The 25095-nt window shown below is 35.6% G+C and overlaps 4 protein-coding genes and 1 long non-coding RNA gene across 6 annotated transcripts in view; all 5 read left to right on the forward strand.

Moving 5' to 3' along the window:
• LOC135077746 (uncharacterized) overlaps positions 1-25095 on the forward strand; it is a 200608-nt gene that overhangs the window by 65175 nt on the left and 110338 nt on the right. The gene's annotated exons all lie outside the window — the stretch shown is intronic.
• On the forward strand, positions 7456-9831 carry LOC135077221 (uncharacterized). The gene is made up of 2 exons (XM_063971762.1): positions 7456-8535; positions 9403-9831. Exons 1-2 carry the CDS (start codon positions 7735-7737, stop codon positions 9811-9813), a joined length of 1212 nt encoding a protein of 403 aa, XP_063827832.1. The 5' UTR covers positions 7456-7734; the 3' UTR covers positions 9814-9831.
• On the forward strand, positions 13517-14927 carry LOC135077222 (uncharacterized). Of its 2 annotated transcripts, none has more exons than XM_063971763.1 (2): positions 13517-14394; positions 14496-14927. In XM_063971763.1, exons 1-2 carry the CDS (start codon positions 13591-13593, stop codon positions 14904-14906), a joined length of 1215 nt encoding a protein of 404 aa, XP_063827833.1. In that variant the 5' UTR covers positions 13517-13590; the 3' UTR covers positions 14907-14927. The 2 variants fall into 2 exon arrangements, with proteins under 2 accessions (XP_063827833.1, XP_063827834.1); XM_063971764.1 differs by having other exon boundaries at positions 13517-14001.
• LOC135077223 (uncharacterized) lies at positions 16492-18721 on the forward strand. Its single transcript, XM_063971765.1, has 2 exons — positions 16492-17330; positions 17619-18721. The coding sequence occupies exons 1-2, from the start codon at positions 16527-16529 to the stop codon at positions 18024-18026; spliced, it is 1212 nt and encodes a 403-aa protein (XP_063827835.1). The 5' UTR covers positions 16492-16526; the 3' UTR covers positions 18027-18721.
• On the forward strand, positions 21730-23979 carry LOC135077225 (uncharacterized). Its single transcript, XM_063971766.1, has 2 exons — positions 21730-22614; positions 22691-23979. Exons 1-2 carry the CDS (start codon positions 21811-21813, stop codon positions 23099-23101), a joined length of 1215 nt encoding a protein of 404 aa, XP_063827836.1. The 5' UTR covers positions 21730-21810; the 3' UTR covers positions 23102-23979.

Genomic DNA, 25095 nt, shown 5'->3' on the forward strand with positions numbered 1-25095 from the left:
ACTTCTATGGCTATAAAACTGTTAAGTTAGGATTAATCGCTATCCATCTGTTAAAGAGGACACGTGTGATCATTATTTGGTCATTTATTAAGAAATTAAATGTGTTTTTCTTTAAGGATATTTATTGGGCTTTCAAATAACACCAATATTGTTGGGGCACCATGATTGTGTCAGAGGAAAATCTTTAAATTCGCGTCGCGGAAGGTGCGGTTTATTTGATGTTGAGTGTAGTTTTATAACTTAGTCAATTTAAATATTGCCTGTGCCTAAAATTGACTAGGTATTTTCTCATTTCTCGTTCGTGAAGAAGTGAGAGAAAGAGAAGTGGTCTCTTAATTACGGACCTCATAAGAAGGCTCATGGTCACCCAAAGGGCGATGAAGCGAGTTTCGCTATGTGAATAAATCAGAAGGCCTTTGTCCAGTAGTGGACTTAATGCAGTTGAAACGATAATAAATAAATGATCTTTGCTTGCAATACGCAGTTAAAAAAAAGATGCAAAAATGAAATTAAATATTACATTTGAACTTGAGATATTGTAACATTAATTTCTATTTGAAATTGTGATCATTTATCAGCGTGTCACCTTGTTATTATTATACATTTACTAAATAATAGTTAAACGAAACTTATTAACACGCTCACTGCGTTATGAGGTCTAAAAAGCCACATGCAGAACTTATCGCAGGTGCGGCAGTCATAATCGCGTTCTCTCACTCTGTGCGGGGGGCGACTATTTTAAAATTTCTATGAGTACAACAGAGACAAATATATCAAATTGCTTCTCTTACGAAGCCTAGCATAATGACGTAGAAAATATTGTATGAGGTCGATTAGGTCCCATACGCACTGGATAGAAATTAATCACGTTCAGTGCGCCGTGAGGTCTGAACTGCCTCAAAAATTGCAGGCCTCATAACCGCACAGAGTGAGGCGCGGGCGCCGCGCATTTTGAGTAGTGATGTGATAAGTTTCGATACGGACGCACGCTGTTAGCCGGTGACACATTAACACTGACTTTTTAACTAAAAATGGCATTTGTATACACTTAACGCACGTATTTATTTCAGGTATTCCTAGTGGCAGATAATAATAATGCCAGCGGGTTAACTATTTTTAAAATTTTTGTTTTTATAATGTATTTTTATTTTTTGATAATTAGGTACATTGTAAAAAGAAAAAATTAAAAATAAGAAAGAAAATTGAATAAAGAAATAATAATAATAAATATTTTTGGACATTTTACACTGCGCTTCTAGTCCCAAACTATAATAATAATAATAATAATAATAATAAATAACTTTATTGTGTCATTAACAATGCTCATGGTATCTTAACGAAAAAATTACATTTAACAATAGGAGCTGTATTAAGATAGGGATCATTAACGTCTATACTAGTTACATTTAAACTGTGTGACAGACGCTAATTCTTCCACCAATTTAATTTCACAGTTGTAATTTAGTTGATGATGCCAAACACAATTTTAATTAAGTACTATAGCTTTTGGTAAATAGGTACCTACTTGTGAGTGTGTGAGTGTCGTGTGTTTGTGTGTGTGTGTGTGTGTGTGTGTGTGTGTGTGTGTGTGTGTGTGTCGAGTGTGTGTAAGAGAGAGTAGAATATGTATTTGAAATTGTACGTACGTGTGCAGTGCATATTAAAACAAGTGAGTGTGTAAGAGAGAAAGAAGGAAAGAAAGAAAGAGCCCTGCGATGTAGATCTTGGGATCGGTTTTATCTGTAAAAGATAGACAACCACTCAATTTTCTCTCTATAACTGCAATCAATTATGGCGACTTTATGAGATTCTCTGTTTCGTGAAATGTGAGATCTTGCAACCAATTTTTCAATGTAATTTTGAATTTGTTACGTGGGTAAGTGTAAATATCAAGGATTTTGTTTATTTTGTTGTAAAGGAATGAACAACGCACATAGTATTGTCTACTCGCAAGAGCAGTTCTATGAGGTACACTGTGACATACTCTGTGTGTCGTGCGCCGGTTTTGTAGGGTCACGTCTAAGGGAAGCGAGGAATGTTTGCGTAACATCAATTGAAGCACATAAAGCTGTCTCACTGAAAGGACCTGGCAATTAGCATATAATTGAGCAGTTGGATAACGGTATGGTTTCCCGGTCATAACTTTTAAGACAGCTCTCTGCGCCCTTTCAAGTCTAAGAAGATGAGTGACACCGGCTCCACCCCAGGCAGGGATACAATACAACACCATGGACTGTGCTATTGCACAATAGACCATCCTGAGGGTATTTATATCAGCTGAGTTTCTCAATTTTCTCAGGATCGGCATGACTTTTCGCAGGCGCGAAGTCAAATTAACAATATGAGTGGACCAGCTGAGAGTACTGTCAAGGTGGACACCCAGGTACTTAATGTCATTGGCACGCGACAGTGATAGGCAGCAACAGGTTTGGTCATGTTCATCACATGTGTGAATTTTCACGTCAAAAGGATCCTTTGGTTGTGTAGTTACAGAAGCAGAGAAGGTAATATACTTGGTTTTGCTCACGTTTAGAGTTAATAGGTTTCTATTAAGCCATTGAGCAACAGCACTTAGGGCACCTTCAGTCAATTTACGGGCATGCTTCCAAGTATCCCCATGCACAAGAAGAACCGTGTCATCTGCGTATGTTAAGATTTTACAATTTGGTAAAGTCATTTGGCATAGGCCATTAATATAGATTAAAAACAGGGTAGGTCCTAGGACACTACCCTGTGGAACTCCGTAGCTTAAAGGACGCTTGTCACTGGTGTATGAACCCAGCTTGACACTCTGTTGACGGCCAGTGAGGTAGTCGCGAAAGATATTCAAAATCGTTCCCCGTATACCTATTTGTTCCATCTTGTTAATCAGCATCGGAACAGAAACAGTGTCGAAAGCCTTGGAGAGGTCAAGGAATGTACCAATCACTTTAGCTTTATTGTCAATATTTTTGGCTATAAACTCAGTAAGTTCCATGACCCCATCCTCAGTAGACAAGCCGCTTCTGAACCCATACTGATTCGGTGCTATTATGTTAAATTTGTGCAGATAACTTAGTAACCTCTTATTCAATATCTTCTCTAGAACCTTAGACATTGCAGTGAGGACAGAAATGGGTCTGTAATTATTTAAGGAACGCTTATCCCCTCCTTTATGGATAGGATGCACTAGTGCTTGTTTAAATGCGTCAGGGAAAACCCCAGTAGCAATACTAAGATTGCAAACATGTACAATTAAAGGTACGAGAGAGTTACTCGCTGATTTAAGGATGGTGGGTGAGATTCCATCATAACCTGTGGCACTGTCAGAACGAAGACCCATAATTATACCAGCGACTTCCTCTTCATCGGTTTCAAGTAAGGCCATAGAAGTTCCCACAGGGTTACTATCTATCTTTTGTGATCGATTGGCTGGTTCGCTCGTACTATTAAGTTGCCTAGATAGTATTTTTGACGCTAGATCAGTCCCAACACTAATGAAGTAGTCGTTCACTTTATTCAAGGATGGCTCGGGTTCAGCTGAGAGGGTAAGTAGCTCTTCAGATGGAGGTAACTTAGTTTGCATATTAGTAATAGTTTTAATGACATTCCACGTTGCTTTAGAGTTGTACTTAGCTTTTTGTAGTTCATTTTGTTCGTGTATTCGTTTTAGTTTTTTTAATAATTTATTACAGAAATTGCGATATCTTAGGTAAGTGATTTTAGCTATATAATTATCAGTGTTAGATTTTGAGTTTTTATGTAATCGATCTCGATTCCGGATACATCTCAAAAGGCCAGGAGTGATCCAGGGTTTTATGATTCGCTTTCTGCATTGAGTCTTAACAGTTGTTGTATTTTTTGTAATAAGTTCTGAGATTTTGGACACCAAGATATTTGCAGCAGTATTAGCATCACCTGAGTTTAGAATATCAGAGAAATCAGTATGTCCTATTTCATTGACAATAGAGTGTAGATTTACGCGCGAGATAAGCTTAGAAGGACATGTCACTTTCATTTGGTTGATGCATGTCAGAATAGGAGCATGATCAGTGAAGTAAGAGTCAAATACTAGTGTTACTATCCTCTTTCCACTTCTAAACATGACATGGTCCAGACATCTGTCCTCGCGTGTTGGAAAAGAATGCGCAGGTAAGAGTCCATGGGATGCCAGAAGATTTAGATAGGGCTCAGGTCTCGGTTCACGCTTATCGGACAAGATATTTATATTGATATCTCCTATAATCGCAGTTGTTTCATATTTTGCTAAGGTGAGTAATAAGTCGTTTAAAGAATCCAAAAAGTTATAAATATTTTTGTTTGAAGGTGAGCGATAGATAGCTACAACTGCTATTGCCCCATTTAGAGTGAGCAACAAACTACTACAATCGCTTAGGTCAGCAACAGCTACTTCACATTTTAAACCTAATTTTGTGAAAACAACAACGCCATCATTCTGGTTCTGTGCGTTAGATTTGTACGATTTGTAGCCTTGTAGTACAGGGAGATTATCAATTTTACTGAGCCAAGATTCCGTTAAGATAATAATATCCGGATCAGTATTCATTCTAGACAGAAATATCAGGACCTCGTCAAAGTTTTTGCTTAAACTTCTGATATTCACGTGGAAAATTTTTAAATAATCAGACTTATGATCAATATAAGATGAACAGTCCTGTGGAGAACAATAGTAGGAGTCAAAAATGCGAAAATTATCAATCTCTTTATTTAGAGTATTAATAGTAGTATTATCCATAATTATTTAATAAGATTTGGTAGGAACATGTAAAATTATCCTTGCTGAGATTAAAATTCTGTGTAAATTGCCCTGGTTTTTTGTTGAAATTACCAGTCTGGTTCACTATATTCGATTGCGATTGACAAGAGTACGATTTGTTCAGTGGACAGACGCACAAATTCAATATGTACTGGGTGTTTAGTGATTGTGAGAGGTGAGTTGTGTAGTAGAGTGTGTGTGCTTTGTGTGAGTTGTGTTTTAATGAAGCTTGATTGTTTGTGTGTATTAGTAGTACATTATAAATGAAAGTTTCAAAGGCAAGATTGTATAAAAAATTAAACTTATCTAAGGCTAGTCAGGTGGTCTTCTCCAGGCCACTCAGATCTGCTTCAGAGTCGATTCGTATGGTTTTTTCACCCTCCTTTTTTCTTAGGTATATTTGTCCACGCGAGATCCAGCAAAACGAGTAACCACTGGAGCCAGCAAAACTTCTTGCAAGAAAGAAAAGTCTTCTCATTTTTGGTGTCAAATTTTCTGAGATGAAGATAGGTTGTGAGGTCCCTTGAATGTTGATGTGTTCGGTGCTGAATCTGTTTGCTTTGTGGGTATTGTTAAAGTCCTTAAGGCCCTTCAAGAGCCTCTCTTTCAGGAGTACACTATTTAGGTTGCAGACTATAGGTTTGTTTGTTAGGACCTTGGTACTGACCCTGAAGATATCAGAGACGTCTGAAGCAGCCAGATCGACCTTCAAGGCCTTTGAAATTTTCTGAAGAACGTTTATTAAGTCTTCCTTCGTCTCAGATTTGGGTACCGGGATATTACGGATTTCAATACTTGCTGACCTATTTTGTCTTTCTAGATTGTCTATTTTGGTTTCCAGGAGTCTAACGTAAGCACTGTCCTCCTTTCGTTCACTTTCCATTTTATTGACCTTTGACTTAAGTTCGGAGTTTTCCTGCGAGAGAAACTCAATAGAATTGCGTATGTCCTCGTTTTGTTTGCAAATTTCATCCAACTTATTTTGTAGACAATCTAGCCTTTTTTCCTGTTGGTCTCTGTACTCCGCTATTGAACTTTGCAGTGAGTCAAACTTACGATTTTGCTCGTCCTTGAAGTCCTTGAACATAGATTTCATACTGTCCATGAAATCACCCATAGTAATCTCTTCTCGAGGGCGTTTCTGTCTTAGTGTGACGCCCTTACTTTCTGGGCGACTCGATGGAGGAGCCGCCACGTCCGGCTCAGCCTCACCGCGTAGCGGGGATACGGACGGAGGGGGAGTTCTCTTCAGAGGCATGTTCTTGTGTTTTGTACTAGGGTCACAGAGGGCGTAAGTAGGTATTGATTCGCACTTGGTGCCAGATTACGAAGTAGATAAGTGCAGCTCTTTTCTGACGGAAAGTACCAGGCAACAAGAGCCGCCCAGGAGGTCACACGCACGCGGTGGAATTTGCTCGGATTATTTCAGAAGGTGAGTTCCGCTTACAACTATGCGGTCGAGGTACCAGGGAGACAGGCGTCGACGCGGGTGTGCGGAGTGCGCGCAGGCAGCAGTGAAGGACGCACTCAGGGACCGCTAGCCGTCACTTTCACACACATGTATGTCCTTGTTGCGCTTCAATGGACATCCTCCTGTTTATGCACTCCTAATTTTTCACTTCATTTAAACTGTAGAATTTAGATTTAATTATTTATTTTAAAGTTGATAAAGCGTTTGGCACGTCTACTCGTTGTCGAGGTCCGCGGGGAAGGGAAAACTAAGCAAAGCTTGTACTATGGGTACTAGACAACGGATATAAACATACTTAAATACTTTTTTTTAAATACATACATATTATTATACATAGAAAACACCCAGTCCAATACAAACAAATATGTTCATGCACACAAATAGTGTGCGGGAATCGAACTCGCAACCTCCGGAATAGTAGTCCGTTTCGAACCACTACACCAAACGGCCGACAATGATGTGCTGAACATTCGCTTAAAAAAGGTGGTCAACGAAAGCGCTGCGTAGGTTGCTACGACAGATTAAGACTAACACTAAATAGCACTCAGGCTGCAAAAAAAAAACTAAAAAAATTTAAACTTTTTGTGTTCTGTGTGACAAATCCTACTGTTTGCCCTGTTTTAATGAAAAACACTTTAATTAAAAACAAATATTATAATTTTATGGTAACTGAAATTTTGTTTTATTCCCATCCCTAGTCGAGACAAAAATTGGACTTTCTTTCAGTGCGAAATGAGGCAGAAAAGATGTCATATATATTTTTTTAATTTATTCAATACCAAAATGTCATAACTGCGGGCGAAGCTAGTTTAAGGTTAAACATCTATTTAAGTTTATAATAGAAAAGTTTCAAGCCAATATTGTCTTTCCTGAGCTATATTTAAAGTATTTTTAGAAACAATATTTTGTGAGGCAGAAAAGGTCTCATACGCACTGTAAAGAAGTTCAATATTGACTCGAAAAGACCTCATACGCACTGGCTGAAAGTCTACGAAAAATGGTTACGCAGTGAGCGTGTTAAAATCAACAAAAGTTCAGAAGTAGACAGGACTGATCACATTAAGAATAGAGCGGAATTTATTTCTGGTTAGGGTCAGAAGTTCTTGTCAATCATTGGGATATTAATTAAACCTTTTTTCATTTTATTTATTCATTTATTTAAACATATACAAACCCTGTGTGTAACAAAATACTTATTATTGAGTGCTTAATCTTAATGCAGATAATGTTGGAAGTCGAAAGAAGGTTAAAAATCAAAACATATTAGGGCCATGACGTGATCAAACTGGATGTACTCGTACTAAAATGATCAATATTAAAAATGTCTTAATCAGGTAAAATAATATGCATGTGAAGGCATTCAGCATTTTGCAAGCTTATAGCAGAAAAAAAAATGTAGGTTAACCTGGCTAAATGCATATAAAGTGCTGCTAACTTTAAAAATCTTCCGTTGATTTTAAGTTTTGCGCATGCACATGTTCCATGCGTATTTAAAAATCAAATCAATATGCCGCCTATTGTTCAGTGCGATAAAGACGACATAATATTAATTAAGGAATTGAATCCAGTGGTGCGACAAAACATCAAACATATTATTAACAAAGAAGGCTTCGTAACTTATACAGTGAATGTGAAAGATGTGACAACAAATGGAGCAAATTATCTTGGAACATTACAAACTGTAACTGTAAGTGGAAAAACTAAAGATGGTGACAAGGAACTACATCTGTTTCTGAAAAACATCATAAATGAAGTAGGACGACTTTCTGTGCTCAACGTTTCAGAAGCATATCTTAAAGAAGGCTTTTGCTATAAAGAGCTGTTCAAGATCTTTGAAACAATTGAAGATAAATACAACATCCCACAAGAAAAAAGACTAAATACAGTCAAGGGGTACAGCGAAACAAACAGTGAAGTGATAATTCTGGATGATGTTTCCAAAATGGGTTATAAAGCGTACAACAGATTTGGTGTGATGACGAAAAAAATTGCAGAATTGGCTTTCGAGCAACTTGCCAAACTACACGCCATGTCGTTTATTATAAGAAAGGAGTATCCAAAATATTTTGAAAACAAAATTAAATCCTTAAACACGCTGTTTAATATTAACAGTGAATTTGAAAATCACTTAAGAAATACTTGCAACAAAGCTATGGAAACATTGGAAGGTGATGCGAAAGCTAAACTGCGTGATTTTTGTCCAAAAATGGTAGAAAAGTACTCAAATTACATTAAAATAGCACCAGAAGAAGCTGTGTGTATAACTCATGGAGATTTTCAGCCAAATAATTTGTTACTGAAAGAAACTGTAAGTATTATAATTACTTTTTAGGGTTCCGTAGCCAAATGGCAAAAAACGGAAACCTTATAGATTCGTCATGTCTGTCTGTCCGTCCGTCTGTCCGTCCGTATATCACAGCCATTTTTTTCCGACTCTATAAGAGCTATACTGTTGAAACTTGGTAAGTAGATGTATTCTGTGAACCGCATTAAGATTTTTATGCAAAAATAAAAAAATAATATAAATATTGGGGGCTCCCTATACTTAGAACTAAAACTCAAAAATTTTTTTTTCATCAAACACATACGTGTGGGGTATCTATGGATAGGTCTTCAAAAATGATATCGAGGTTTCTAAAATATTTTTTTTCTAAACCGAATAGTTTGCCCTCTAACTTCTAAAATAAGAAAATGAAAAATCTAAAAAAAACATATGTTTTACATTACTATAAAAACTACCAACGAAAATTGTTTTGAACGAGATCTAGTAAGAAGTTTTTTTTTAATACCTCGTAAATCGTAAACCGCTTATTACCGCGTAATCTTTCATACAAATAACTAAAATTAAAAAAATAATAATTTTAATTTCATAAATCAATGGTACGGAACCCTTTGTGCGTGAGTCCGACACGCACTTGTTTCTTTACTGACTTACACTCTAAAGAAAGTCTGATTTAGAACCCCACTGATAAAGTCAGTTCAGATTGAATTTAAGTTTTTTAAATATCAGCAATGTTAAAGTACAAACAATTACTAATAGTCCCATAAACCTCATGTGGTGAGCTAAATATGCTAGTGTTACGAGTGAGCTTACCAAAAAAATCCAGTGGCGCAGAGGGGATCGAACCCACGTTCCTTGGATCTGACCCAACACCTAAATTCTACTCTATTTCAGAACGGAGAACCCTCAAGTGTAATGATTATTGACTTTCAATTCGCATACTACGGCAACCCAGTCACCGATCTCATATTCTTCATCTTCTTGGGGACCGATCAGAAGTTTCGGAAGGATCACATGGAAGATCTTAAAGAGTTGTACTATGGCACTTTTGAAAGCTTTTTAAGTGATTTTGGTATCAGTGCGTCTGTTGTGTATTCGAAGAGGCAATTCGAAGATGATTTTAAAGAGAAACTGGACTTTGGTTTGATGTGTTTCATACAATTCATGCCTTTTCTTTTCGCGAGGACAGACCAACTCCCTGAGCTGCAGAACGGACTTGCAAGTTTGACATTGAAAATGGATGAGCGGTATAAAGACCGTTTGCATGGAGTCGTCGATGACTTTATACAATGGGGATATTTGTAATTAAACTGGTTATTTACAGTTTTTTGTTTATTTTTATCTTCTTTTTCTTGTTTTCTTTTGTTTGTCTCAGTTCCACTTATTAGCTCATTAAAATTATCATTACTTTATTTTACTTTATCCTGCTATTTATAGTATGAATGTTTAACAGTCTAAATACCTACTTATGCTGTAACAACAAAGTAAAGTAAAATGTTGTGAATTGTAGTTTATGAATTGTACCTACTGATCTACATGAATTTTGAGATAAAAAATTAAGAGAGGCATACACTATTAGTACTAAACATACCACAATGATACAACTCCACAACAAATTTTAATCACTGACCAAGGGTACTACTATTATTTATTCTGTGCCAAGGCTTAGAGTAGGCGCATACCGTTGATTTTTTGTCGGCCGATAGTTTAGTCGGGCAGTTGATCAGTATGGGCAATGGGCATGTATGGGAGTGCGCACACTACGCCGATTTGATTTGGCCGATCTTCATACAATTTAAAATCGGGCTCAACTATCGGTCAACTAAAAATCAACGGTGTGCGCCTACTCTTACACAGCTATATTTTTCCTTAATAATAGCTAGCTTGTGAGTTACGGAACTATTCCCACCTCTCGTTCCCACCGCTGCAACTTCTGTGTAGCCAGGATTTACAGCTTGACCGCCAATAAAAACCCAACCAGTGAAGGTCAGGGTCAGAAATTAATCAGAAAAACACAGGAAGACGAACTCTTCCGTTCCGAACGTTAGTAAAGTTTCGACCAAACCAACGCGTGCAGCCCGCGTGCGCGATGGCGATGGCGATCAATGCGTTTACGTCTGATTTGATGGATTTCTATTTGCAAAACCTTTTCACAATGACATCAGCAGATAAATGTTATTATAATTCTATATAAAATAAATATTAGTCGGCCGTTTGGTGTAGTGGTTCGAAACGGACTACTATTCCGGAGGTTGCGGGTTCGATTCCCGCACAGTACCACAGAATAAGTAATAGTACAGGTACAGAAGGATTACTCCGCAAGACGATTTAAATAAATGCGAGTCTTGCTACGACGCGATACAGTGGAATTCAGCTCGCACAGCACTACGTACCTACAATTTTATTCACCTACAAGTTTTGTCTCTTTCTATCGCGTGCCTCTGAACTCTTCTTACGCTGTTAGGGTTGCTGTCTAGTGAAAAAATAATTAATCTACTTATTTGTAATGACCTACGTATGTAGGTAAGTATGCATTCATTATGGTAAACCTTGGGAGAGGCCTTTGTCCAGCAGTGGACGTCATTTGGCTGAAACGAACGAACGCATTCTGAGCAGTAGTCATAGTAGGTTTGGTTCCTATACTATCCTAAGAATTATTGATTACCTACATGGCCAACATACCTTTCAGCATCTTTGGGAAGCGAAAAAAAAAGATAAATCCGGTAGATTACTTTTCGAATTTAAACACCCGAACGCCGCACAATATTTCTTTCTCTTTATGTCCATTTTTAAATAATACTTCGATCATAGAATTATAATCATACTACAACGCACGCCAGCGTCCTGACGAGCGCGCGCGTGACACTCGACTGATATAATACCCGCCGGCGGGGCGCTTCGCTGTAGGTAATTATCGGATGTACCGCGCGGAGTGAGCCAGGCCTGACAGTACAAACATTTGTGTGCATGAACATATTTGTTTGTATTGGACTGGGTGTTTTCTATGTATAATATTATGTATGTATTTACAAAAAAAAAAAAGTATTTAAGTATGTTTATATCCGTTGTCTAGTACCCATAGTACAAGCTTTGCTTAGTTTGGGACTAGAAGCGCAGTGTAAAATGTCCAAGGATATTTATTTATTTATAATAATACCGAAAAGGTGTAGTTTAAGATTGAAATACACACCCTAAACTTAAAAATAGCACAGCTACGTAAATACATTAGCTGCTCATTAATATAAATCAGGTATAAATAATCTGATTTTAAGTTTTCTTTTTTTATTTTATTTCGTCATTTTTATTTCATCCAATGATCGAAACACATTTAAATGTAAATCTTGTTATACTCATCAGCGCCTAGGTACTACAAACACGTTGCAACGGTAGCTGTGGTCGCAGTTTTAAATCCCTCTGGTGGCAATGCAGCTGGGTGATTAGAACAAGCATAGATGATTAATGATAAGTGTGCTTACCATGAGTTTACATTAGGTGTGCTCACTAGCGACTACGTAAAAAAATTACATTAATTGTATGACATATTGTGCAGCGCCCCTAGCGGCTACTTTCAAGAAACAAAATCTTCATAGAGATTTTTGATGTACTCGCTAGCGAGCACACCTAACGTAAACTCATGGTAGGTACACTTATCCAAGATATACGACAGCACGTCATGCTAAACACTATGGCATCTAATGTAGTTGTAAAAGAAGCGAATTTGCAACAACAATGTATTGTTAATACAACCTACTATTAAAGGTTGGTTTAAGATAATTCTCCTCTTATTTTTTACGTGGTAGTAGATAAGGAGATGGCTATAAGACAGTAGGTATTGTCACAAGTAGGCAAACAAAACCCAATTGTAGCTATACGTATCTACTATTCATGTACTCTTGCTTATAAATGACTAGCTGTGCGCGTGACTTCGTACGCTTGAAAATAGTTTGAATAATATTTCCCGTTTTTGCAAAATTTTTATTTACTGCTCCGCCCCTTTTGGCTGTGGGTTTATATTATTATATATACATGTATAAGTATATAGCCAAAACCTTTCTTCGATAAATGGGCTAGTCGACACAAAAATTGAACAAGTAGTTCCTGTAATTAGCACGTTCAAACAAACAAACAAAACCTTCAGCTTTATAATATTAAGTATAGATGAGATGCGATAACCTAGTACACAATAATAATATTATGTTCTCAGATGACTTGCATAGTGAACACTAAATTAAGGTTTGTACATACGGAGGAGATTTTCATCATACCACTTTATTAACTATGGAATATTTATTTGCAACATTGGTCCAAGGCTCTGGGTTATTTCTATTCTTTATAATGTCTATGAGGGTAATGGCAAGGTGGCAACGTGATAAATTTAAAGCCTTAAAAGACAGCTCATATTTATCAGAGTAGACATCAGCAGATGACTTGATGACAGATAGATCGATTTCGTGATTAAGTACCTAATACCTATCACTTATCACCTGAATTACTCGTAGCAAGCTGAATTGGCAATGGGTAGGGCACATAATATTCAGAACTGACGGCCAATGGGGCAGCAAGATTCTGGAGCAGAAGGAAAGCGCTGAGTGGACGTCCACCCACAAGGTGGACAGACGACCTCATAAAGGTAGCAGGGAGGGGCTGGATGTAGGCATACTAAATTTAATATTTAGAAAATAATATGTAGATAAAAACTACGTATCAAAAAACTGGGACTACTTCTACTATTCTAAAAAACTTATGTATAAAATAATGAATAGGTAAATTCAACTTAATTGTAGTATGTAAACAATTATAAAACAGAACAGTGCTTTAATGATGACTGGCAAGGCCAGGATCTCCGAATGTTATGTTACGTGTAGAAGTGTTTGTCTGTCACTGCATATTATTATCTGTAATGTTAGAACAAATAAATATTCTCATTAGATAATGTTACTATCATTTTAATATCAAGATAAAAGTTAAAAGGTACGTAAACATATTTAGTTGATATAAGGTATGACTGAGATCATAAAAAGGCAGTTATCTGAGTCTGAGTCTTGTATTGAACAACGCAACGCGAGTTTTAGTTAATTGAAAATGATAACCACTGAACAATATGAGAGTGATGACATATTATCTGTTAAAGAATTAAAATCCACTGTACGCCAAAGTGTCAAAAATATAATTGACAAAGAAAGATTCACGGAATACATTGCAAATATCAAAAATCAAACAACTAACGGAGGAAATTACTTAGGAACATTGCAAACGGTGGCTATAACTGGAAAAACGGATGGTGGTGAAAACAAAGAATTAAGACTATTTCTTAAAAATATTATGCATATAGAAGATCAGTTCGCAATTGTTGATACTTTGGAAGCATACCAAAGAGAAGGGTTTTTCTACAGAGAGGTGTTCAATTATTTTGAAAAAATTGAAGTTAAATACAACATACCAGTGGAGGAAAGATTGAACACCGTGAAAGGATACAGCGAGACAAATGATGAGGTGATTATTTTGGAAGATGTTTCATACAAGGGTTATAAAACAGGCGACAGATTCAAAGTAGTTTCTCTGAAATTTGCAGAATTGGCCATCAAAGAACTTGCCAAATTTCATGCCATGTCATTCATTATCCGGAATGAAAATCCAAAATATTTTGAGAACAATATGAAATCATTACGGTCGTTATTTAAAATAAATGAACAATTTAAAACTCATTTGAGGAGAACATTTGACAAAGCAATGGAAACTTTAGATGAAACTGCAAAATTGAAACTCGAAAAAATTGTTCCAAAAATAATCGACACATTCCACAAATATATGGTTGTTGAACCAGAGGAAGCCATTTGCATAACGCATACAGATTATCGGCCAGACAACATATTGGTGAAAGAAATTGTAAGTGCTTACGAAGATGTAGTTGATGGAGCATAATTCAAGGAATTTTGGCATCAGATGCTATTTTTTCACTGTCAATTTTATTTTAATTTTTCTTTCAGGATGGAGAGGCTGTCAAAGTAATTCCGGTCGACTATCAAATTGCTTGTTTCGGCTGTCCAGTCAATGATTTTTTATACTTCATTTTCTTGGGAACAGATCAGGAATTTCGTAAAAACCACATGCAGGACCTCAAGGACTTGTACTACTGTACTTTTAAAAACTTTTTAGGTAAATTTGGTATCGACGCGAATGAAATGTATACTAAAAAGCAATTCGAGCATGATTTTAGAGAGAATTTGGAGTATGGATTGATATCTTTTATGTCTGTAATGCCTTTTATTTTCACGATTCCTGGAGATATCCCTGATTTGGGGAACGGTATCGAAAACATTGCTTTAAATCTTGATGAACGTTACAAGGACAGATTGCATGGTGTTATTGATGACTTTATACAGTGGGGCTATTTGTGAATAAATAAGAACACATTGAAATAGTCTTTTATTAAAATTACTCGGCAGTTAATAATAATAAATAAATAAATAAATAAATACACTTTTTTTATTTGACACTTTGAGTGTTAACTGTGCCTTCTAAAACTACATTCTTATTTTCTCGTCTGTGTTCTTAAACATACACAAGCTTTTATTATACGAAAGTGTCACCTTATTTTTCTTTGTACACACTTTTTTTTGTTTTCATTAAAAATACTAGGCTATTCAAATCAAAATAAATGCTTCTTTAGGTTTTAATAAGATTATTTCCCAGTCAGTAAAATTAAATATTGCTTTCATAAACAGGTCTAATATCAACATAATTATGGTATAGCACTGAGAAGTGTTCCCTTAACGGTGGGCCTCATATGAAGTCTCAAGATCATGGGTGACATACGCCTGGTGTTTCCCTTTATGATCGAATTAAAAGTCGTCGCACATTTATTAACCCGGAAAGGGATCGTAACCGTTCAAATCGAGACGGTCAGTATTCTTTGGATGAAACTTCATACTGCAACGCACACTTATCCGAACCGTAACGTAAACGCCTCACAGTCACAGCGTGCGAAAGGCAATACGGTGTTGATCTCTTTCCGAGTTGATAAGTTTGCTATGAACTTTAAAATAAGGAGATCCATAAGAGCATCAAAGGGAACACCCGAATTTTGCAGCTTTTCAAATCTGCAGAATTTCTGAACTGGCAGTGGGTGGAACACATTATCCCGTATAGCTGATAGCCTTTGCCAGGCAGAGATATTTCGAGTGGCGTCAATAAACTGGAAAACGTAGTGTAGGCAGGCCTCTCACTAGGACGACGGACGATCTGGTGAAGGTCGTGGGTAGCTCCTGGATAGCAGCGCATAAGCATAAGCGTAAGGCTTTGGTCCAGCTGCCAGTGGTCATTAGTATTAGGTTAAAACGACGGTATTAAATTATGATCTTAGCCTAAATAAAATATTAGGTACAGTTATTGATATAAAAATATTTATAAAAATTAGAATGGAATAGAATTGCTTTATTCAGCATAATATAAAATTTAGGTGCATAGATAATTAATTTTATTGTAGCATGCTCAGCAAAAATCGTGACATGACACAAGTCGTCAAGTCACGAAGCTGGTTTTCAGCGGGTACCAACGCACGACGGGGATTACGCGCCCTTTTGACAGTGACGGTTTATTGTCATTTCGTGTCTGTTCGTAGTACATATACCTACATGGCAAAAACTACTTACTGCAACGCTCCACCGCCAGAAGGCAGCACAAACTAACAATTCATTTAATTAAAACAAGTAAAGCGTCGTTCAGAACAATAACAAAATGTCAATTTAGCAGTGCAATTACCTTACAGTTTACAGTTTTATAATAAATGTAGTGACGCGTGATCACTGAGTTGCATTTTATCAACGTGTATTTTTGTAATTTAAATAAACAGTCATTTTAAGTAATAGGTATTGCATTGTCGCATTAAGATAAAAGATGATGAATGTGGAAAGATCTTAAGCTTGTTTGGTCAGTTGTAGAACAACAGAAGATATAAATAAGTCAGTCTTGCAGTGAACAAGACTTACACAACGCGAGTTTATACAAATAAAATCAATATGCTGGCCAGTAGTCAGTGCGATAAGGACGATATATTATCCGTTAAAGAGTTAAATTCCATTGTCCAACAAAGCGTTAAAAGTATTATCGACAAGGAAAAACTCAGATCGTACGTAGTGAGTGTCAAAGATCTAACAACTAACGGAGGAAATTATTTAGGAACATTGCAAACGGTGACCATAACTGGAAAAACTGAAGATGGCGAAAGCAAGGAATTGAGGCTCTTTCTGAAAAATATTATTCACATAGAAAAAGAGTTTACAATCGTCAATGCCTCGGAGGCTTATCAAAGAGAAGGGTTTTTCTACAGAGAGTTGTTTAAATATTTTGAAAAAATTGAAGATAAATACAACATACCCGTGGAAGAAAGATTCAACACCGTGAAAGGATACAGCGAGTCAAATGATGAGGTGATTATTTTGGAAGATGTTTCATACAAGGGTTATAAAACAGGCGACAGATTAAAAGTTGTTTCTCTGAAATTTGCAGAATTGGCCATCAAAGAACTTGCCAAATTTCATGCCATGTCATTCGTTATCCAGAATGAAAATCCAAAATATTTTGAGAACAATATAAAACCATTACGGTCGGTGTTTAAAGTAAATGAACAACTTAAAACTCATTTGAGAAGATCATTTGACAAAGCAAAGGAAACTTTAGATGAAACTGCAAAATTGAAACTTGAATTTTTTTTCCCAAAAGTAATAAAAAAATTCCAGCAATGTATGGTTGTCGAACCAGATGAAGCCGTTTGCATAACGCATCTAGATTTTCGGGCAAACAATATTATGTTTCAAGAAATTGTAAGTATTTTGAAAATAACAACAACAACATTTTTGTAGTTCTTGCTTATGCATTTATATTCGAGCATGATGTTTTGCAATTCAATGCACCATTCCAAGACCCAAATAAAAAATTGTTTTAATTTTTCTGTATATTATGTATGTATGTATTAGATTAGTTAAAGTAAGCTTTGAAAATGTTTTTATTTATGAAATGTGACGTCCAACTACTAATTATTGGTGCGTTTAGGAACGAAAGGTATTGACTAAAATATCAATTTTGGCTATTTCAATGTTTTTTATTTTTAGGATGGAGAAGCAGTCAAGGTAGTTCCTGTCGACTATCAACTGGCTTGTTTCGGCTGCCCAGTCGTTGATATTATATACTTCATTTTCTTGGGAACTGATCAGGAATTTCGTAAAAACCACATGGAGAATCTCAAGGACTTGTACTACTGTACATTTGAAAGCTTTTTGAGCAAATTCGGTATCGAGGCTAAAGAAATGTACACTAAGAAGCAATTTGAGGATGATTTTAGAGAAAAATTGGACTTTGGACTGATAATGTTTATAATAGTAATGCCTTTGCTTTTCGCACGTACTGATGATGTCCCGGAGTTATCAGTAATCGAAAATCTTGCATTCAACTTGGATGAGTGCTATAAGGACAGGCTGCATGGTGTTGTTGATGACTTTATACAGTGGGGATATTTGTAAATAATTAAAAATACAATGGAATATTCATCATTATCCTTTAGGCCCAGAACAGACGGTGAAACGCAACTGCAACGAATCTGCAACTGCTAGTTACTTTTGAGTTGCATCTAAGTTTCTGCCATAGCGTCCGTTGAAAGACCACACATGACGCGCCCAGTTTGAAACTTTCAGTTTCATTCATCAGAATCATCTGAAAGTTGCAGTTTCGTTGCAGTTGCGTTTCACCGTCTGTTCTGGGCCTTTTAGTTCGTTCGGTTCAGTGAATCATCAGTTCAACTGCAGGATAAAGGTGTATTCACAGAGGTGTTACAATTCAAACAATTTATATTTTAATAGATGAATGAATTAATAGAATACAGCGTCTTATTAAGCTTAAAATCAAAAGTTTGTCCTAAATATTAACGACGGAGAATGTATTCTTAACGCGAACGAACTAATAGTAGGTTCGTATCAATATTTTAGATTTTGTTAGTTTTAGGTACCTACTAGTGCTTAAACATAATAAATTAAGTGCAGTAATTGCAAGAAGAAGTCAAGAAATTATCAAAATCTGTTCTTGATAACTTCTTGATGGCGTACGGATAACCACACAAATTACTCACAAAAGTTGTACTGTCAGTCAAATTTAACTTGTCTATCATTAAAGTAATGGTTTTAGGAATAATAAAAAAACAAGCGAGCGTATCCACGGGCAATATGATCTTAGGGTTATTATGTGTTATCTATACTTATAATAAATCTGTAGAGAGGTCAATTCTGTACATGAGATATTTTTTTCAAAATAACTATCAGGGGGTGATTAGTGATCGATACTGATGCCAAAAATGCAATCAGTAAATTTTTTGTCTGTCTGTCTGTCTGTATGTTCCTTATAGAAAACAAAAACTACTAGACGGATTTTAACGAAACTTGGTACAATTATTTACTCCTGGGCAGGTTAAAGTAGGTATACTTAGGAATTCCAGCGGGAACAGGAATTGCTAGGAAAATCCTTTTGTATGAAAAATCTAAACCGCTTAAGTTAGACGCTTGAAATTTGGCATGTAGGTACCTTAGTAAACTTAAAGCTTAGTTACAACAAGCAATTCCCGAAATTCCCACGGGAACGGGAATTAGCGGGAAAATCCTTTTGTATGATACATCTAAACCGCTTAAGTTAGACGCTTGAAATTTGGCATGTAGGCACCTTAGTAAACTTAAAGCTTAGTTACAACAGGATATTGCAAAATTCCCACGGGAACGGGAGTTAGCGGGAAAAACATTAGTTTGAAAAAATCTAAACCGCGTAAGATAGATGAAGGGGGTAAAACGGGATCCACGCGTACGACGTCGCGGGCGGCCGCTAGTTATAAAGTAAATTAACCTCAGCTCTCAATTGTCACTTTTTATCAAGCTTGTATTCAATTTATGAGAGTCATAGTTTGTTAGATAGGTACTTGGGTATTAAAATCAGCTACATTATTTAAGATAAGCAAAATAATACTCGATATTATCATTATTGCTACAATGAAATAAATTGTTTCTTAGTTTCATTAAACAATAATATTATAGCAAATACCTACACTAGACGGGTTGGGGAGGTCATACGTGTCACTCGACAAGTTTTGAGGTATAAAAAAGTATTTAACATAAAATATTTAGTGCTATTTTATTATACATCTTTTCAAAACACTTGCTATCTTGCTTATAAGTAATATACAGAGTTTCATTCGTCTAAATCAACTTTAAATCCACTTAAGTATGCCACTATTGATCACTAAGTACATAATCGCTTTTTTGTAAGGAGCCGAAAATTTTTCGCCACTTAAAATGACATCAAGGAGTCCGGACTCTAAGGCTGAGGTTGCACCACCTAACTTTAACGATAACCGGTGGTTTTTGTATGGAGTTTGACAGATTTATGACGTTTGTCAAAGTTAAAGTAAAATGGTGCAACCCAGCCTAAGATGTTAATCTAGGATTTTGTTCACACCCCCCGAAATAATGCCTAGGGTCTGCTCAATGGATCTAGATGTGATTCGTCGGTTTTATTGCTCCAATATTTCCGTAGAATACACGATTTCTGCCGCTACTTCGGTTTACGGGACTTTGCTTTTGAGTTTCCTATGAAGCTTAATTTAATATTAATGTTAACAGGACGTTCTGTTAGCAGTTTTTCGGGAAAAAAACTGATCCGTACTTTGTAATTCGATAACTTTGAGTTAAGTTTGACAATAACCTGTGTTTTTTGTATGGAGTTTGACAGATTTTTGACGATTGTCAAAGTTAAAGTAAAATGGTGCAACCCAGCCTAAGTGTCACACACGACATTTTGCATAACTGGATTTCCATGGGAACTAGCCTTTAATGTTCCGTCTCAAATATTAAATGTACACGGTGTGACGAATAAATTAGATACTAAACTTGTTGACAATGATAACCTATCAAGTAAGAGAGAATTCTAGAGTATTTCTTTTAATACCCAAATTATCTTACTCGACCTTGAGTGCTAACCGGTTTTCGTCGTGCGTCATCTTTCGTTTTCTATTTACTTATGTACATTGTTTTATATTATTTTTATTCTTATTTTAGATTATTTTCGTTTTTGTAAAACACACGGAATTGCTTTATAATATATTTTTAGTAATTTGCATTTAGAAGTAAGTAGATTCGTAACGATTTTCATTAAAGATATTATATTATAATGGGAATAGTCCCGTATCTAACTCTTTATTTCTTTACTGGGACCCTACTCTTTAATGGGGAATTCAGTAATACAAGCTTTCCGTAATGATGTAGCGTGCAACAGGTGCAGCCATGTTTTTTTTTATGCAGCACAAAGCAGGTATTTAACTGCAATCATATCTGATGTTAGGTGAGATGCAGTCTAGAATGGTACATACCTGCCTTGTAAGTGTTCATAACGTACGATAAAGTCAGTTTTTTAAACAAAGCGTTTGACAGTATAATCGTACGTTATGAACTGTCAAATCATAACGATTGCTTTACACAATTCCACCTCAGATTATATTAATAAACAATTGAGGAATTGTGTAAAGCAATCGTAATCAATTGACAGTTCATAACGTACGATAAAGTCAGTTAAACAAAGAGTTTGACAGAATAATCGTACGTTATGAACTGTCAAATGATTACGATTGCTTTACACAATTCCACCTCAGATTCGATTTTAGGCAATTAGATTTTTCAGTTATTAAAATTATTTTTTGACATACACGTAAAACACAGCAGTACAAATAAGTAATTATTTGCTAAATAGTTTGTTCTTATCTGAAGTAGGCATTAAAGTAGTACATACTACACTTGTTTTTGCACAGTATGGCGCCATTTTACTCGTATGTATTTTTTTCTGATAACACTAAGACAGTTAAAATGTCTAGATCATTAATTTTATGACAGACAGTTAACTTAACTAAACAATGCGCATTTATATTAACTTAAAGTACCTACATATAATATTTTTTGGATGCAAGTCATATTATGACTTGCATTTTTGTTTGGTTTTCGCCCATAGGCATAACTGGCAAAAAAAAAACCATGCATTATTTGCAGTTATTTGCATTGGGATAATCCAAGGTACATACTTAGTGTAAACTGTATTGTTTAAGTAAACCAACAAAAGTAATCATATTAAATAATATCTCGATAAGATAAAGAAGAAAGTGTACGTGTGGTGATGCTAAATTTACCTTTTAAACAGACAAAAGACATTAAACAGTAAGGCAAAAGGTAGTCTTTCCCTTCAGGAGATTTTTGTACAACTGAATTAAAAAATAAAATTAAAATGTCGATTTGTCAGTGTGGTTATGAAGACATATTCTTAGTTAAAGAATTGAATTCAACTGTAAGGCAAAGCATCAAAAATATAATTGAAAAGGAGGGATTTACGTCATACAAAGTGAATGTAAAAGATTTATCAACCAACGGAGGAAATTATTTTGGATTATTACAAGCTGTGACGATTTCGGGAAAAAATGAAGACGGAAAAGATCAAGAACTGAGACTATTTCTTAAAAATTTTCAGCCTTCCCAAAAAGATTTTACAGTTTTTAATGTTTCAAAGGCATACCAAAGAGAAGGATTCTTCTACAGAGAGTTGTTTAAATTTTTTGAGAAAATTGAAGATAAATACAACATTCCAAAAGAAGAAAGACTAAAAATTGTTAAGGGATACAGCGAAACAAATGAAGAGGTAATTATTTTGGAAGATGTTTCTCATTTGGGCTACAAAACATTAGACAGATTTGACGTAATGTCCATAAAATTTGCAGAGTTGGCCATCGAACAACTTGCCAAACTACATGCAATGTCTTTTATTATTCGAAATGAAAACCCAAAATACTTTGAAGAAAATGTAAAAACTATGAGTTCTTTATATCAGCTTGATAACTTTGAATTTGAAGTTTTCTTAAGAAAATGCTTTAACAAAGCAAAGGAGACTTTAGATGAAGACGCAAAAATAAAACTGGATAACTTTTTCCCAAAAATGCTTAAAAAATACTCGACATACTTTGTCATCTCACCAGATGAAGCCGTTTGTGTGACACATACAGATTACAGGACGAACAATGTATTGGTTAAAGAAGTTGTAAGTATTTCACAGATAAATAATGTAACTTCACATGTATCAGTACATGTTATTTTACTTTATCTGTTTCTTTCAGGACGGACAGCCCTCTGAAGTTATTCCTGTAGACTACCAGCTAGCATGCTTTGCCAATCCCGTCACGGACTTAATGTACTTCATTTTCTTAGGGAGTGACCGGGAATTCCGTAAACATCACTTGGAAGATCTCAAGGAATTCTACTATAGTACTTTCGAAAAATTTCTGAGCAAGTTCGATATCGCAGCCGAAAAGGTGTATTCCAAAAAACAATTCCAGCAAGACTTTAGTGACAAATTGGAATTTGGTTTGATGTGTTTTTTAGTATTTATGCAATTTATTTTTGCGAACGATGATGACGTTCCACAGTTGGAAAAGGGCATAGATAGTTTGTCAATGAATATGGATGAGCGTTATAAAGACAGATTACATGGTATTATTGAGGAATTTATACAGTGGGGGTATTTGTAAATAAACTTAGATTAGAACTGCAATGTGAAAAATTATAGAACCGTACGTACTCGGTTTGACTAGAGCGCATAAATATAAAGCAATGTTGTTGCAAAACTGTGCCTATTTAATCTATACTTATAATAAATCTGTAGAGAGGTCAATTCTGTACATGAAATATATTTTCAAAATAACTATCAGGGGGTGATAAGTGATCGATACTGATGCCAAAAATGCAATCAGTAATTTTTTTGTCTGTCTGTCTGTCTGTCCGTCTGTATGTTCCTTATAGAAACAAAAACTACTAGACGGATTTTAACGAAATTTGGCACAATTATTCTTCGTACTCCTGGGCAGGTTATAGAATACTTAGGAATTCCCACGGGAACGGGAATTAGCAGGAAAATCCTTTTGTATGAAAAATCTAAACCGCTTAAGTTAGATACTTGAAATTTAGCATGCAGGTACCTTAGTAAACTAAAAGCTTAGTTACAACAGGATATTGCAAAATTCCTACGGGATCGGGAGTTAGCGGGAAAAAAACATTTGTATGGAAAAATCTAAACTGCTTAAGTTAGACGCTTGAAATTTGGCATGCAGGTATCTTAGTAAACTTAAAGCTTAGTTACAACAGGATATTGCAAAATTCCCACGGGAACGAGAGTTAGCGGGAAAAAACATTTGTATGAAAAAATCTAAACCGCGTAAGATAGATGAAGGGGGTAAAACGGGATCCACGCGTACGAAGTCGCGGGCGGCCGCTAGTTTAAAATAATTAAATGCAATTACATAAGACGCCGCAGTATTTAGCTTGACGCCCGTCGTATTGACATTGTAATCATTCATTGTTTTATTTTTAAACTATGATCATAAATATAATTACTCGTATCTGTTTTCAATAGCTTTCTTTATTTATCAGTAAGTACAAAACTACCAGACGTGACCAGACCCTAGCGCCTAGGATTAACTGTGAATAATGTACTCGTAGTTTATTATATTGCAAACAGATGGCGTTACTCAGACGAGCAATAGAGGTTTAAGGACAGTGATTTAAAAAAGTATGTTACCAAAAAATAACTGTTAAATGAGGCTTAAATTTTAGTGATCAATACGTAGAAGCAGTGATCGATTTACTACAAAATTAGAGAACACCTGAACCGCGGTGTCGAAGTTTTTGATTCGGTCAATATAAATACCCAAATTTCGCTTTCTTCATTCATTACGTGTCAAGAGATTCTAGGTTGCGGTGTGAGACTTACGCTCGCCTAATTCTCTCCGTTCGTGGATAGTTAATAATCCATGGATATTGAGTGAAAAGCCATCTTGGTGATGAAGGCAAGGCCAGCGCTGTAAGGCCTGTGCCGAAGCGTTGCTAGAGTTGTGGGACGAATCACTGAACTAGCCGCTTAGAGCACAGCCAATGTTGACAAGGCTTAGAGCGTAACTAAACACGTAGCTTGAATGGTTTCGACACTTTTTATTTTTATTTTTGGGACGGGAGGCAAACAAGCAGACGGTAAATGGAGCTAACCTGATGATAAATGATTACCGCCCATGGCATTTGACTATTTTATAATTTAAGATTTTAAACTTTCGCGTTCCATTTCAACTAAAATAGTAGGACACGTTAAGACCCGTGTCTTACTATTTTATTTTATGTTTTAGTTATATTTTCTAATTCTGTCGTTTAACTTTTATGTAGGTATATTAAAATGTATGTAAACATATTATTATCATAATAAATTCATTGGTTTACTTAATCATTATTCATTGCAATGATAAAGAAAGACCTATAAATTAAATGTCAGAACTCATTAATTAACGGTGACCGTAAATGGAAAAACAAAAAATCATTGGACATTTTTTACTCTGTAGGTACCTCTAGTACCAAACTAAGCAAAGTTTGTACTATGGGTACTAGCACGGTAATATTATTTAACCTATACTTTGATAATTATCAAAGTATTGTTAAATTTTTATTCTGTAAATACATACATGATAATTATAAATACAAA

The sequence above is a fragment of the Ostrinia nubilalis genome, chromosome 13 (genome assembly GCF_963855985.1).
Source record: "Ostrinia nubilalis chromosome 13, ilOstNubi1.1, whole genome shotgun sequence".
NCBI lineage: Eukaryota > Metazoa > Arthropoda > Insecta > Lepidoptera > Crambidae > Ostrinia > Ostrinia nubilalis.